At 44.1% G+C, this 16,105-nt stretch overlaps 1 protein-coding gene across 4 annotated transcripts in view; it reads left to right on the top strand.

Annotated features, from left to right (window-relative positions):
• Positions 1–13,243, top strand: part of OS9 (OS9 endoplasmic reticulum lectin) — a 35,574-nt gene extending 22,331 nt beyond the window's left edge. For 2 of the 4 annotated variants that reach the window (XM_052639364.1, XM_052639363.1), the window contains exons 6-15: positions 8,093–8,303; positions 8,422–8,526; positions 8,746–8,846; positions 9,048–9,099; positions 9,774–9,862; positions 10,078–10,353; positions 10,632–10,821; positions 11,729–11,893; positions 12,053–12,165; positions 12,489–13,243. In XM_052639364.1, the coding sequence (XP_052495324.1) occupies positions 8,093–8,303; positions 8,422–8,526; positions 8,746–8,846; positions 9,048–9,099; positions 9,774–9,862; positions 10,078–10,353; positions 10,632–10,821; positions 11,729–11,893; positions 12,053–12,165; positions 12,489–12,614 (1,428 nt within the window). In that variant the 3' untranslated portion in view covers positions 12,615–13,243. The remainder of the gene's footprint in view (positions 1–8,092; positions 8,304–8,421; positions 8,527–8,745; positions 8,847–9,047; positions 9,100–9,773; positions 9,863–10,077; positions 10,354–10,631; positions 10,822–11,728; positions 11,894–12,052; positions 12,166–12,488) is intronic. The other 2 variants (XM_052639366.1, XM_052639365.1) reach the window with 1 other exon arrangement.
• The last annotated feature ends 2,862 nt before the right edge of the window (positions 13,244–16,105 follow it).

Raw genomic sequence — 16,105 nt, 5'->3', positions numbered from 1 at the left:
CACATAATTCAGGGTGTATTTCGGTGGTTTTTTCATGTATTCAGAGGTGTGCAGCCATCAGCACAAGCAATTGTAGACCATTGTCATCACCCTGAAAGAAATCCTCTACCCTTGAGCAGTTACTTTCTATTCTACCTCCACTCCCCACCCCATCCACCTCTCCAGACAACCTCTCATCTTTCACTCTGTCGATGTAATGGTGTATAATGTGTGACCTTTTATGTCTGGCTTCTTTCATTTATCATGTGTTCAAGAGTCATCTGTGTGTAGCAGGTACCAGTACTGCTTTACATTTTATTACCAAATAATATTTCACATTCCATCTATTCTTTCATCAGTTGGTGAACACTTGGGTTGTTTGCACTTTTTGGCTATTATGAACAGTGGTGCTTTAAACATACGTGAACAGGTTTTTGTGTGGTTTTTTCTTTTGGTATATACCAAGGAATAGAATTGCTGAATCATATGGTAATTCTATATTAAATTGCCAGACTTTAATATTTTTAGATTGCCAGACTTTCATTAAATTCTGTATTTAATTGCCAGACTTTTTCTGAAACAGTCCCATTGTTTTATTATATAATCCCACAAGTGTTGGGTGAGAGTTTGAATTTCTCCATATCCTCATCAGCACTTGTTTTTCACCTTTTTAAAAATTAATTAATTAATCTTGTTTTACTTTTGGCCACGCTGGGTCTCCGTAGCAGTGTGCAGTCTCCTCATTGAGGTGGCTTCTCTTGTAGTGGGCTTCAGTAGTTGCAGGACGTGGGCTCAGTTGTTGTGGCTGTTGGATTCTAGCTTGCTGGGTCAGTAGTTGTGGCTTAGTTGCTCCTCGGCATGTGGGATCTTCCCAGACCAGGGGCTGAACCTATGTCCTCTGGATTGGCAGGTGGATTCTTAACCACTAGACCACCAGTAAAGCCCTGTTTTTCATCTTTTTAACTGTAGCCTTCCTAGTGAGTATGAAGTGGCATCTCATTGTAGTTTTGATTTGCATTTCCTGATGGTTAACAATGTGGAGCAACTTTTCGTGGGCGTATTAGCAATTTGTCTTTTTTTTTTAGAGAAATGTCTATTCAGATCTTTCGCCCATTTGAAAATTGCATTGTCATTTTATTATTGAGTTGTAAAACTTCTTTATATATTCTAGATACAAGTTCCTTATCAGATATGATTTGCAAATATTTTCTCCCATTCTGTGAATTGTCATTTCACACTCTTGATGGTATCCTTTACAACACAAAGGCCTTTAATTTTGATGGATTCCAATTAATCTTTTTTTTCCTTTTGTTACTTGTGCTCTTGATATTGTACCTAACAAATCATTGCCTCATTTAAGGCCAAGAAGACTTACACTTATGTTTCCTTTTAAGAGTTTTATAGTTTTACCTTTAGGTCTTTGATCCAATGGGAGTTAATTTTTATGTATGGTATGAAGTAGGAGTCAAACTTCATTGTTTTGCTTGTAGATATCCTTTTGACTTAGCATCATTTGTTGAAAAGACAGTTCCCATTGAATGATCTTGGTAACCTTACTGAAAGATGATAATAGTAAAGGTTAATTTCTGGACTCAACTCTGTTTCATTGGTCTGTATACTTATGTTAGTACCACAATATCTTGATACTGTAGCTTTGTAGCAAGCTTTGCAATCTATAAGTACGATTTGAAATCCAGTCCTGTTCTTCAAGATTGTTTTCGCTATGTGGAGTTCCTTGAATTTTCATGTGAATTTTAGGAACATAACTTCTGCAAAGAAAGCACCTGAAATTTTGATGGCGATTGCAATTAAATCTATTGCTATCTTCACAATATTAAGTTTTATAATCTGTGAACTAGGATATCTTTCCATTTAAGTCTTTAATTTCCTTCAGCAGTGTTTTATAGTTTGGGGTTTTTTTGTTTTGTTTTGCCTTTGAAATAGTGGATGTTAAAGAATAGTTAGCTATTGTTTTTATAATATTATATTTTAAATTTATTTTTAAAATAGAAGCATTGTTGGATTAGGGAATTCCCTGGTCTCATAGAATGAGTTGAGAGGTGTTCCCTCTTCTTCTATTTTTTGTGTTTTGGGGTTTTTTAAATATTTATTTAAAAAAATTATTTATTTTTGGCTGCACTGAGTCTTTGTTGCTGTGCATGGACTTTCTCTAGTTGCGGAGAGCAGGAGCTCCCCTCCAGTTTCGGTGCCTGGACTTCTGTTGTTGCAGAGCATCAACTCTGGAGCTCAGTCTCAGGAGTCATGGCACACAGGCTTAGTTGCCCCGCGGCATGTGGAATTTTCCCGGACCAGGAATCGAACCCACGTCCCCATTTGCAGGCGGATTCTTAACCAGTGGACCACCAGGGAAGGCATTATTTGTCTGTTTGTCTGTCTATGCCAGGCATGCAGAATCTCCTCGTTGCAGCATGCAGGATGTTTAGTTGTGGCAAGCGGACTCTTACTTGCAGCATGTGGGGTCTATTTCCTTGACCAGAGATTAAGCCTGTGCCCCCTGCATTGGAAGAACAAGTCACTGGACCACCAGGGAAGCCCCTCCTCTTCTATTTTTTTTGAAGAGTTTGAGACCAATTGCAATTTTTATGTTTTGAATGTTTGGTAAAATTCATCAGTAGACCCATTTGACCCAAGCTTCCCTGTGTGGGTAGTTGTTTTTAATTACTAACTTAACCTCTTTAATTGTTACTGGTCTATTTGAATAGATTTTTTCTTCTTTATTTAGTATTTTGTGTTCTTCTAGAAATTTGTCCGTTTCATCTGAGTTATCTGATTTGTTGGCATATAGGTGACCATAGTATTCCTTTACAATCCTTTTTACATCTGTAAGGTTGGTAGTAATGTTCCTTCTTTCATTTTGAATTGTACCAACTTGAGTCTTCTCTTTTTTCCTTGATCAGTCTAACTAAAGTTTTGTCACTTTTATTGATCTTTTCAAAAATCAACTTTTAGTTTTTTTTCTCTATTATTTTTCTGTTCTCTATTTCATTCATTTCTGTTCTAGTCTGTATTATTTCTTTCCCTCTGCTTGCTTTGGGTTTAGTTTGCTTTTCCTTTTCTAGTTTCAAAGTGGAAGTTCAGGTTATGGATTTGATCTGTTCTTTTTTATACTTTACAGGTAAAAATTTTCTTCTAAGCACTGCTTTAGCTGCATCGATAAGTTCTGATATATTACGTCTTCATTGTGTTTTCATTCATCTCAGTATTTTCTAATTTTCTTGTTATTTCTTTGAGCCATTGGTTACTTAGGAGTGTATTTGATTTCTACACATTTATGAATTCCTCAGATTTCTTTGTTATTAATTTCTTTTTTAAATATAAATTTATTTTAATTGGAGGCTAATTACTTTACAATATTGTATTGGTTTTGCCATACATCAGCATGAATCCGCCACACATATGCATGTGTTCCCCATCCTGAACCCCACTCTCTCATCCCTCCCCATACCATCCCTCTGGGTCATCCCAGTGCACCAGCCCTGGGCATCCTGTATCATGCATCGAATCTGGACTGGCGATTCGTTTCACATATGAAAATATACGTTTCAATGCCATTCTCCCAAATCATCCCACCCTCGCACTCTCCCACAGAGTCCAAAAGACTGTTCTATACATCTGTGTCTTTTGCTGTCTCGCATACAGGGTTATCACCATCTTTCTAAATTCCATATATATGCATTATTATACTGTATTGGTGTTTTTCTTTCTGGTTTACTTCTCTCTGTATAATAGGCTCCAGTTTCATCCACCTCATTAGAGCTGATTCAAATGTATTCTTTTTTTATTTTTTTTAATGTATTCTTTTTAATGGCTGAGTAATACTCCATTTTGTATAGGTACCACAACTTTCTTATCCATTCATCTGCTGATGGACATCTAGGTTGCTTCCATGTCCTGGCTATTGTAAACAGTGCTGTGATGAACACTGGGGTACACGTGTCTCTTTCAATTCTGGTTTCCTTGGTGTGTATGCCCAGCAGTGGGATTGCTGGGTCATATGGCCGTTCTATTTCCAGTTTTTTAAGGAATCTCCACACTGTTCTCCATAGTGGCTGTACTAGTTGGCATTCCCACCAACAGTGTAAGAGGGTTCCCTTTTCTCCACACCCTCTCCAGCATTTACTGCTTGTAGACTTTTGGATCGCAGCCATTCTGACTGGTATGAAGTGGTACCTCATTGTGGTTTTGATTTGCATTTCTCTAATAATGAGTGATGTTGAGCATCTTTTCATGTGTTTGTTAGCCATCTGTATGTCTTCTTTGGAGAAATGTCTGTTTAGTTCTTTGGCCCATGTTTTGATTGGGTCATTTATTTCTCTGGAATTGAGCTGCAGAAGTTGCTTGTATATTTTTGAGATTAATTCTTTGTCAGTTGCTTCACTTGCTATTATTTTCTTCCATTCTGAAGGCTGTCTTTTCACCTTGCTTACAGTTTCCTTTGTTGTGCAGAAGCTTTTAATTTTAATTAGGTCCCATTTGTTTATTTATGCTATTTGTTATTAATTTCTAATATCATTACACTGTGGTTAGAGAACATACTTTGTCCCTGTTTTTATTAAAAAATGTATTTTATTGAAATATAATTGATTTACAGTGTTGTTTTAATTTCTGCTGTAGAGCAAAGTGATTCAGTTATACACGTATATACATTCTTTTTCATAATTATTTTCCATTATGGTTTATCACAGGATATTGGATTAGTTCCCTGTGCTATACAGTAGGACCTTGTGTATCCATTCTGTATATAATACTTTGCATCTGCTTGGGCTTCCCTGGTGGCTCAGATAGTAAAGAATCCACCTGAAGTGTGGGAAACCTGGGTTCAATCCCTGCATTGGGAAGGTCCCCTGGAGAGGGGAATGGCTGCCCACTCCAGCATTCTGGCTGGAGAATTCCACTGGCAGAGGAGCCTGGCAGGCTACAGTCCATGGGGTCACAAAGAGTTGGACACGACTGCTCGACTTTCACTTTCACATCTGCTAGCTTCAAACCTCCAGTCCTTCTCTTCTCCACCTCCCCTCCCCCTTGGCAATCACAGTCTGTTCTCTATGTCTGTGAGTAGATTTCTGTTTCATAGATAAGTTCATTTGCATCATATTTTAGATTTATGTAAGTGATATAATAAGGTATTTGTCTTTCTCTTTCCGAATCACTTCAGTTAGTATGACAATCTCTAGAGGTCCATCCATGTTGCTGCAAATGCCATTATTTCATTCTTGTTCACAGCTGAGTAGTATTCCAGTGTGCTTATGCACCACATCTTTATCCATTGATCTGTCAATGGACATTTAGGTTGTTTCCATGTTTTGGTTTTTGTAAATAGTGTTGCTGTGAACATAGGGTGTTCATGTATATTTTTTAATTATAGGAGAACATACTTTATATGATTTAAATTTTTAGCTCTTTGAATTTATCATAATGACTACTTTAAAATGTTTCTGTCTGAAATCTAACATCTGTCTCCTCTCACAGGCATTTTCTGTAGCCTGCTTTTTCCGTGTGTGGATCACACTTTCTTTGCATATCTCATAATTTTTTGCTGAAAAGTGAACAAAAATATATTAAAATATACCTAAAATATTTTAGGTAATATATTGGAGCAAGTTTGGATACTGATTCTTGGCCTCCACCATGAGACATGTTTTGGTCATTTGCTTGTTTCTTTCGTGACTTGGCTGAGCTATTTTAGTGAGGCCTACTCCTCTTGCAGTATGAAGCCGTGATGTCACTCCTCTGAGGGCACAGCCATGGGCATGCACACAGCCATGGGCGTGCACACAGCCGCAGTGGATGATGGCGTGTCAGCAGGGCTCCCTTTGACTGTTTCTCTTGCTGATGTGTTAATCTGTCTGCCTCTGCCGATGTCATACCCAGCTGTTCATACTCATTAATTGCTAGCCAACTGCTCTGTAGTTTTTGACATGTGGGGCATAAGTTGCTCCATAATCTGATCCAATTAAATTTGGGCTTCTGTACCAGGGTTGTTTTTGATGATACCAGCCTCCTCTTTAGTGCTTACCTCCAATTTTTTTCATTTTTTGGAAAGTGCCCTTAGGCTTAAACTTCCTCATACTGTTTCACAAGAAGTCAGTTCATTTGGAAAGACCTTTGGAGCTTTCTGTTCTAATGGATTGCCTCTCCCCCTGGCAGAATCTCTAAGCCCCTGCTCTGGAGCTGATGTCAGAGACACTGACCCAGTTCTGTCAGAGTGACGCTCCTGTTTTATGAGCAGAGACCTGGGCAGGGGTGATAGCCTCTGGTCCTCTCAGTTCTCATCTCTGTTGTGAAGCCTCTACCCTTTTAGTGATCTGTGGTGAGGGTGATCAAGGCCCAGTATTCCTGTCCTTCTGCTCCTGAGGTGCAGCCACTGTCCTATGAGCAGGGCTGGGTGGAGGGAGTCCTCAGTCTCTTGACCATATTCAGCAGGTATTCTCTGAAACTTGTAACTAGAGAGGATTGAGGAATATTGGTGGCCTGCCCCTCTGGTGACATACCATATCTCTTGACTGGTTGCTGAGAGGATAGAAGCCCCATTTTTTGGAACTTACTCACCTGGAATGGAGCATCTGTCTGAGCTGTGAAGTCAGGGTTGAGAGAAAAGAAGGAGGGTCATGGCCCAAGTACTATAAACTTACACTATTCAAGATTTAGTGGATTTTCTTGAATAGATGTTTCTTAATTTGTTGTATGTCCTTAGGAAAATTTCCAGAGATTTTAAATGCCTGAGTTAAAAAAAAGTGTTCACCAGTTATGGAATTTCACTAGGGAGTGGATCTGCAGAGCTCCTCGGGCTGCCACTCAGAAGTGGGACCTCTCTTCTACTTGTAACAGTTACTTTAGAAATTACAGAGTGTGTGTGTGTGCAAGCTCAGTCATGTGCAACTCTTTGCAACTCCATGTCGCACAGAGTCGGACACGACTGAAGCGACTTAGCAGCAGTAGCAGCAGCAGCAGCCCTGCCAGGCTCATCTGTCCATGAAATTTCCCAGGCAAGAATACTGGAGTGGGTTGCCATTTCCTCTTCCAGGGGATCTTCCTGACCCGAGGATCAAACCCACATCTCTTGCATTGGCAAGCGGATTCTTTACTGCTGAGCCACCAGGGAAGCCCCAGAAATTACAGGGGTGAATCCTAACTAATCAAAGGCTAACATTAATTGATATCTTTACTCTCTTTCTGATTAATACAAAGACCTTAGAACTGTTTAAAGTTTTTTTAAATCATACACACATGCACACACACACAGAATATACATATTTCAAATACATATAAAAATATATATCAAATATGTATAAGTATGTACATACTGTATTTACATAAAGCAAGAACATGAAACAGAAATCAGCTGGTTACCTACAATTAAGTTGCCCAAGTTCAATTCGTATTTTTACCACTTACCAGCTGGTCAGCCTAAACAAGTCCCTCAACTATATCAAACCCCTGTATCTTGAGCCACAGAGTTGAGATAATGTTACCTCCTTCACTGGGTTGTCGTGATAATTAAATGAGCTAATGCATGTAAGGGCTTCCCTGGTGGCTCAGAGGTTAAAGCGTCTGCCTCCAATGCGGGAGACCTGGGTTTTATCCCTAGGTCGGGAAGATCCCCTGGAGAAGGAAATGGTAACCCACTCCAGTATTCTTGCCTGGAGAATCCCATGGACAGAGGAGCCTGGCAGGCTACAGTCCACGGGGTCGCAAAGAGTCAGACAGGACTGAGCGACTTCACTTCACTTCAATGCATGTAAAGGGCTCCCCTGGTGGCTCAGTGGTAAAGAATCCACCTGCCAATGCAGGAGATGGGGGTTCCATCCCTGGGTCAGAAGATCTCCTGGAGAAGGAAATGGCAACCCACTCCAGTATTCTTGCCTGGGAAATCCCATGGAGGGAGGAGCCTGTCAGGCTATAATCCATAGGGTTGCAAAAAAGTCAGATCCAATGTAGCAACTAAACACTAACAATGCATATATAGCACCATATACACAAGGCACAGAGCACAGTGCCTGACAGACTGTAAGTCCTTAATAGCAGACAACTGTTTAAAGAATAACAGTAATGGTTGGTGGTGATTACTTTATTCATCCTCCTGTCCTGGCAGTTCCTCTGTGATGAGGGTGCTGGTATCTCTGGGGACTACATTGATCGAGTAGATGAGCCCTTGTCCTGTTCTTACGTGCTGACCATTCGAACTCCTCGGCTCTGCCCTCACCCACTCCTTCGGCCCCCACCCAGTGCTGCTCCCCAGGCCATTCTCTGCCACCCCGCCCTGCAGCCTGAGGAGTACATGGCCTACATTCAGAGGCAAGCTGGTGAGTAATTAAAAGAGGACAGGGAGGAAGCAGACACAAAGGGAGGGACAGGCAGAAGACCGAGTATCAAGGAGCTGAGAACGTATCCTCGTCCCGCTGACACGCTATCTTCCGGTAGACTCAAAGCAGTATGGAGACAGGGCCCTAGAGGGGCGGCAGCAAGACCCGGGCCCTCCAGTGTGGAGTGAGACCAAGCCTGGGGTGGTGCCACCAAAGAAAGCAGGTACGTCCTTGAGTCACCTGTTTCGTGACACACGTCTCCACTTCTTCCTTCCTTCAGTGTTACTGTCCTGTGCACCAGGGATGTGCGGTCTTCAACAGCCCAACAGCCCTGACTTTTGGGGTGGGGGAAGGAGTACTACAGGCCCTAACCCCTCACAATAGAAGAGGGAAACACATCCCATCTATCCTTTCAGGTTTCTCTTTGTTTTCTGTATTCTAGGTGCAAGCCCAGCCAAGGAGAACAGTAAGGAATCAGATTTCTGGAAGATGCTTCATGAGCCAGAGGAACAGCCCCAAGAAAGGGAGGAGGCACAGGCTGAGGTGAAAGCCAGCTTCCTAGCCACTTCTCTGAGGAGGCTGAACATGGGCTTTGGGTCGGAGGGCCACTCAAGCTGAGGTTCATTATGAGATGACCTCTTTTTATCTAGGGATGCAAGACCAAACCCAGAGGCAGTGCCTTAAGAGTTTGGTTGGCATGCAGAGAAGCCTGTGTACTTGACTCTGCCCTTTTCTCCCCATCAGGAGCAGGAACCAAACCTTGAAGCCATAGACCCACCGCCAACCTCTCCCGACGGTGAGTGAACTCTCCATGTCTCCTATACTGCTTGCGTGTGTTTTCAGGTTGGCAAGCAGGGCGTGGGGATAGACCTAGACACTAGGAGGGAGGCTGAGCAGCCAGGCCGGCAGCAGATTCCTTTTTAGAGACAGCAGTGCTTCTCTAGCAGGGTAGCAGAACATAGTGGTTCCACTGCTTGCCTGACTTTATAGTCCTGATAATTTCACTCAAGCTCAATTTCCTTACCCATAGCATGTGGGCAATAACCCCTAACTTAGAGGGCTGTTACAGGATTAAATGAGAATGAATCTAGTTTACAATACAATCCCTGGAACTGAGTAGACAAAAAAGGGTTTGTATTTGTGGGGAGAACAGGATTCAGGGAGGAGGAGCCCTTGGTCCCAGAATCTCTTCTGCTGACCTAAAAGCCAGGTTGATTGCCAGGAAGCCCTCAGTGGCACGTGAAAGAGCAGGTAACTCGGCAGCCTGTTAGCATCCTTCTCTCTCTCACCTGTGAGGCCCCCTTAGGCCCCCTAAGTGCTCTTTGGAGGGGTGTGTTGGCCACTGTCTCTCAGACCAGACAGGTAGTTCCTGGAGCCAGGGACCATGTCCTTCCTTGACTTCCTTAACTCCTCTTCTTAGGAAGTAAAAGTAGAATTAATTTATGATCTATTCCTATTCCTTCATCTCAGATTTTCAGAACAACGTACAGGTCAAAGTCATTCGGAGTCCCGCAGACTTGATTCGATTGATAGAGGAGCTGAAGGGTGGAACAAGAAAGGTATGAGCCCTGCTCCCGGGAAAGTTGAAACCTTTCTCCCTGCTGGGGCACCCGGAACACCACCCCTGAACTGGGCCCACAGAGTTGCCTCAACTTCCTTTACTCCTCATGAGTCCCCAACTAAACCACATCCCTGCTGTCTGCCCCCCACCCCACACTGTTTGTCTCTATGGAAAGCCATTTCTCTCTTTCTCCTGATCCTCACCCATCCAAAGGGGAAGCCAAACACAGGCCAGGAGCAGCCTGGAGACAGTGCTACAGAAGTCCCTTCCAGGGAACCAGAGGTGAAGGAAAAGGGAGACCCAGAACAGCAGAACGAGGTTGAAGAAGAGGAGGATGATGAGGATGAAGACGAAGATGAGGATGAACGGCAGTTGCTGGGAGAATTTGAGAAGGAACTGGAAGGTATACTGCTCCCATCAGACCGAGAGCGGCTCCGGGAGGAGGTGAAGGCTGGCATGGAGCGGGAGCTGGAGAACATCATCCAGGAGGTGAGCTCTGCTCTCCCGCCTGCAGCTTCCAGCTTCCTTGGCTGCCTGTGCCGATAGGCAGAACCAGTTGAGGGGCTGGGAGAGAACCGGGGCCACGCCTCGCCTGCCTGGGGCATTCAGCCAGGAGCCCTGAACTGCTAGTTGCGTAATTAAAACTGGGACGGTGGGGAAGGGGATCTGTGAGAAGGATGAGACTTAGCCATTACTCCTTTGTAGAGCCTGGATAGCCCCTCACTCCCCAGATCCCTGACTCTCCACCCCCATCTTGGGCCTCCCAGACAGAGAAAGAGCTAGACCCAGACGGGCTGAAGAAGGAGTCAGAGCGCGATCGGGCTATGCTGGCCCTGACATCCACTCTCAACAAACTCATCAAGAGGCTGGAGGAAAAACAGAGCCCAGAGCTGATGAAGAAGCACCGAAAAAGGAGGGTTGTCCCCAGAAAGCCTCCCCCACCCCCTCAACCAACAGGTGAGGGCTGTCAGACAGGAACAAATGGCCAGGTCCATCACCTTTATCCCTTCTGAGAATGCTCACCCTCTCACTCTTTCTGGAACACCATTCTCAGGCTTCCCAACACCTCTAGCCCTTTGCCTGGTTACTTCCTAGTGATCCTTTTGAGAAGCAGCTTTCAGAGCCTGTGTGGCTCCCTGGCATGGCTGTTTCCTGGCTTGCTCTATACATCCAGTGTCTATCACTTTGCCGGCACCTTGTGATTGATGAGTAGATGTTAAATGAGTGACTGTGAATGTGCAGGCCAAAGGCCACACACCTGTGACAGGTGCTCCTGTCACCTAGGACTGCACAGGGAGCGCCCTCAGCCGGCAGAGGGGAACAGGCAGCCCAGCTGCTCATAAGCCAATTGCCTGGACAGACTCATTCCCTTCCTGCTGTGTCCTTTGTGTCTGTCTCACGGGTCCTGTATGTGTGGAGGCCAGGCATTCCAGGTCTAATGTCCTAGTTTCAATCCTTCCACCCGGCTATCTCTGTTATAAACACTGAAATGTCTTTCAAGTCCCAACATTGTTGGGTGCCAAACCAAAGTTTTCCAACCTCCTTCTTAAAACAAACTTCTCTGCAGGCCCCAACTTCTCTGATTTTTGCTTCAGAAAACAGTTGTTTTCCTGTAGGTGATGGGCAGAATTACTGGGTCCAGCGGGAAGAAAGGAAACTGCAGTCGGTGGAGGGAGCTTTATAGGTTGGAATGGGGTGGGGAGTGATGGGTCCTAATTTATTCTGAACGCTGACTCACATACCTGTTTGAGAGGGAATAACTTGCCGAAAGCAACTGATGGCTTAGGGAGAGGCGAGCACCCCAGCCCCTAACCCTGGAGTCATGGCTCTGCTTTGTGTCTCCCTGTGTGTCTCCCCCTCTAAGAGGAGGATCCTGAGCACAGAGTCCGGGTCCGGGTCACCAAGCTCCGTCACGGAGGCCCCAATCAGGATCTGACTGTCCTCGAGATGAAACGGGAAAACCCACAGCTGAAACAAATCGAGGGGCTGGTGAAAGACCTGCTGGAGAGGGAGGGACTCACAGCCGAAGGTGGGCCCTGGGGGGCGGGCTGGATTCAGAGCTGTTGGTAGGGCTTGCTGCTGGAAGTGGAGGGGCTGGGGACCTTGGCTGGGGACCCAGGGGGCAGAAGACCTACACTGGAGCTGCCACCTGGCCTCTCCTCTCACTGCCCATCCCACTCCTTTCCAGGGAAAATTGAGATCAAAATTGTCCGACCAGGGACAGAAGGGACTGAGGAGGATGCACGCTGGCTGACTGATGAGGACACAAAAAACCTCAAGGAGATTTTCTTCAATATCTTGGTGAGAGGCACCCCACCCCTGAGTCCTAGACTTCCCACCTTCCCTGTCCCCCAGCAGGCTGAGGGGTTGAGGGTGAGGTTTAGAGTCCTCCAGGCAGCCCCCAGCCTTGCCTCTATCTGAGCCTCAGTTTCCTCATCTATAAGAGGAGGCTATCAGTTCTGGGTGTTGAGCCCTCAGCAAGAGCCCTACAAGTCACCTGTGTGAGTGCTGGCTCCTGCCTCCCCACCAACAACTACCCGCCCACTCCCCACCCCCATCCTCCAGTGTCTGCTACAGCGTCTGCTTATCCCACCTCCCCACCCCACCGTGTGGCCTTCCCCCAGGTGCAGGGAGCTGAAGAGGCGCAGAAAGAGCGGCAGCGGCAGAAAGACCTGGAGAGCAATTACCGCCGGGTGTGGGGCTCCCCAGGCGGGGAGGGCACTGGGGACCTGGATGAATTTGACTTCTGAGACCACCACCATCAGCTTGCCAAAGAGTCCAGAGTCTTCTAGACTGGCCCTGCCTCTGTCTCCCACAAATCCCAGGGCCCTGAAGGCAAAACAGCAGAGAGCTGAGCTGTGAGCTGTGGACCCCAAGGCCCTCCTGGGGTGTGGAGGGGCTGTGGGGCAAGTGCTGCTGCTACTGCTGACCTGGAGACCTCCCAGGCCTATGTGATCTACTGTCCCTGGTTCTCCCCACACCCTCTTCCTTTCCTCCTGGCTTCCCCTGCTGTCATCCCCCAGCTTGTGGGTTCCTTTCCCCTCCCTAACGAACATTTTGAGATCTTTTGAGTAGAGCAGGGAGAGCAAGAAGAGGGGCTGGTCAGCAGGCCCTAAGAGGTAGGCCCTCCACCCTTGCCCCACTGCTATTGAGAGTCACCTCCCTGCTTCCCCCAGATCAGCTTGAGATGTCCTGCCCCTTTCCCTTTCCACACTGTTCCCTACAAATCTGTGCTTCTGAGTGGAAGCACCTTCTCTCTGTTGCTGAGAAAATGGGAAGAAAGTTGCCCACCGTCTCTGACACAATCCCACGAAAAGGGTAGGCTACAGACCCACCTACCATGTTCTAGAACAATCAGGTTTCTAAATAAAGAACTGGACCATCAAACCATCAGTCTTTTTTTCCTTGAGGGTGGGGGGCTCAGTAGAGGAGACTTGGTGTTCTCCTAGGATGGAGGGCATGCTCCCTGATCCTTTTCTGTGCTTCACAGTCAGGGCAGTGGCAGTGGATCTGGGGTATGCAGAAAGACCAGGACAGTGAAGCAAAGCCTGCTGGCCTGGCCAGGACTGAAGCAATTCCAGTGCTAGTCTCCCTCCTTTTCCTCATCTGTCCATTTCTGTTCCTTCTCCCCCCTTTATATCCCAAAAGCCACAGGGTACATACAGAGTTACCCCACCATGGGGATCCTCCTGCTGCACTCTCCCTACAGTGTGCTGCAGACTCCATCCCCATACCACTTCATTTCCCAGAAAAGACCTCTAGCTTTGGTCATGCCCAGAGAGAGGGCTGCCACTCACACAGGTCAGCTCCATAATATGCCAGTGGTTGGTGGCCTGGTTAGGTATCTCCATCTCTTTCTCACTAGCAAGTGCAAATCTAGGTCCCCTGCTTCTCCTACTTTCTTTCTCTGTCTGCATCTCTCAGGTGTGCAGCATTTCTGCTGACAACTTCACTGACTCATGAGATAAGAAATAGAGGATGTGAAACTCCCAGGTCTCCAAAAGTGGACAAAAAGATTCAGCTGGGGAAGGAAGCTGTATGAGGCTGACCCTCTTCTTGCTGAAAGTGGTCTTATACTTGTTGAGCAAGTTATGCTTAAATTGTTTTATTTAAAATTACAAATGGGTAGGCTTCTAAAACCCTGCAACCCCAGATCCACTTGTGCATCTTAGGGAGAGGGATCTAAGACACTACCACAAGTGCAGCTACAGGCAGAATGGTGGGTTCAAATTCCCACCCCTCCACTTACTATTAGTAGGGCCTTGAACAAGCTGTTTAATTTTTGCAGTGCTGTTTCCTCCTGGGTAAAGTGTGGACAACTATACTGGCCTTGGGTGGTTGTGAGGATTGAATGAGATAGTGTGTGTGTTGTGCTCTTAGCACAGTACCTGGCCCACAGGAAGTACTCAATAACATAATAAACCAGCTGCTGAGTTCTGAAGAGACTGGAAGGTACCTGGAGACAAGAGTCATAGAAGGAATACCATCAGAAGCTGATCAGAAGCTATATCAGAATTTTGTAGAATGGGAGCATGGGGATAGGCTGGGGCAGGAGGCTTATCTTTGATTTGATAGGGATAAAATCTTAACATCATCAGAAAAAACTGCATACAAGTGCACATGGAATATTCTCTAGGATAGACCATATACTAGGACACAAAACAAGCCTCAAAACATTTAATTGGATAGAAATTATTTCAAGTATCTTTTTTGATTATAAAAGCATGAAACTGGAAATCAACCACAAAAAGAAAAGAAAGAAAAAAAACAATTACACAGAGATTAAACAGTGTGGTACTAAAAAAAACAATGGGTCAATGATGAGATCAAAGAGAAAATTTAAAAATATCTTGAGACGAATGACAATGAAAACATAACCACACAAAATCTATGAGATGCAAGAAAAGCAGTCTTTAGAAGGAAGTTCATAACCATACAGACCTTCCTCAGAAAACAAGGAAAATCTCAAATAATCAACCTGGAGAAAGAAGAACAAGCTAAAACAAGCAGAAGGAAGAAAATAAAGATCAGAGAGTAAATAAAATAGAGATAAAAAAAAAACAATAGAAAAAGTCAATGAAACCAAGAGCTGAGTCTTTGAAAGGGTAAACAAAATCAGCAAACCTCTGCCCAGGCTCACCAAAAAGAAAAGAGAAAGGACTCAAATCAAATAAAAAATGAAAGAGGAGAAATAACCAACACTATAGAAATTTTCAAAATGTAAAAAATACTACAAACAATTAAGTGCCGGAAATCAGACAACCTAGATGAAATGGACAAGTTTCTAGAAATATATCCCACGAAAACTGAATCAAAAAGAATTAATTTGAATAACCCAATCATTACAAGTGAAATAGAATTTATAATTTAAAAACAATAATAAAATACAACTCCCTGCAAACAAAAGCCCATGACCAGATGGCTTCACTGGGGAATTCTACCAAACTTATAAAAGAAGAAATTATACTGATCATTCTCAAACTCTTCCAAAAGACTAAAGAGGAGGGAACAGTCCCAAAGTCATTCTATGAAGCCTCCATCATTCTGATACCAAAGCCAGACAAAAACACTACAAAAAAAGAAAGTTACAGGCCAATATCTTTGAAGAATATAGACACAGAAATTCTCAACAAAATATTAACAAGCTGAATCCAACAAAGATCATGTACCACAGTCAAGCTGGATTCATCCTTGGGACAAGGATAGTCCTTGGGACAAGGATACAAAGATCAGTGTGATATACCACATCAACAAAAGAAAAGACAAAAACCACATGATCACCTCAATCGATGAAAAAAAGCATCTAATAAAATTCAACATCTATCCATGATTTTAAAGAAAACTCTTACCACAGTGGGTACAGAAGGAACATATCTCAACATAATAAAAGCCATATTTATGACAAACCCACAGATTATATAATACTCAATGGTGAAAAGTGGAAAACCTCCCTGCTAAAATCTAGACGAAGACAAGGATGCCCACTCTCACCATAGTATGGGAAGTCCTAGCCATAGCAATCAGACAAAAGAAATAAAATGTATCCAGATTGAAAAGAAAGAGGTAAAAGTCATTTATGCAGATAACATTATACTAGGTCAAAAAATTCTAAAGACTACACAAAAACTACTAGAACTGATAAATTCAGCAAGATACAGGATACAAGATAAACATACAGAAATCTGTTGCATTTCTTTACACTAACAATGAAATGTCAGAAAGGGAAAGTAAAAAAAAAAAT

The sequence above is a fragment of the Budorcas taxicolor genome, chromosome 5 (assembly GCF_023091745.1).
Source record: "Budorcas taxicolor isolate Tak-1 chromosome 5, Takin1.1, whole genome shotgun sequence".
Classification (NCBI taxonomy): Eukaryota; Metazoa; Chordata; class Mammalia; order Artiodactyla; family Bovidae; genus Budorcas; species Budorcas taxicolor.
Note: the sequence above shows the minus strand (reverse complement) of the source record. Positions and strands in the feature narration are given on the sequence as shown.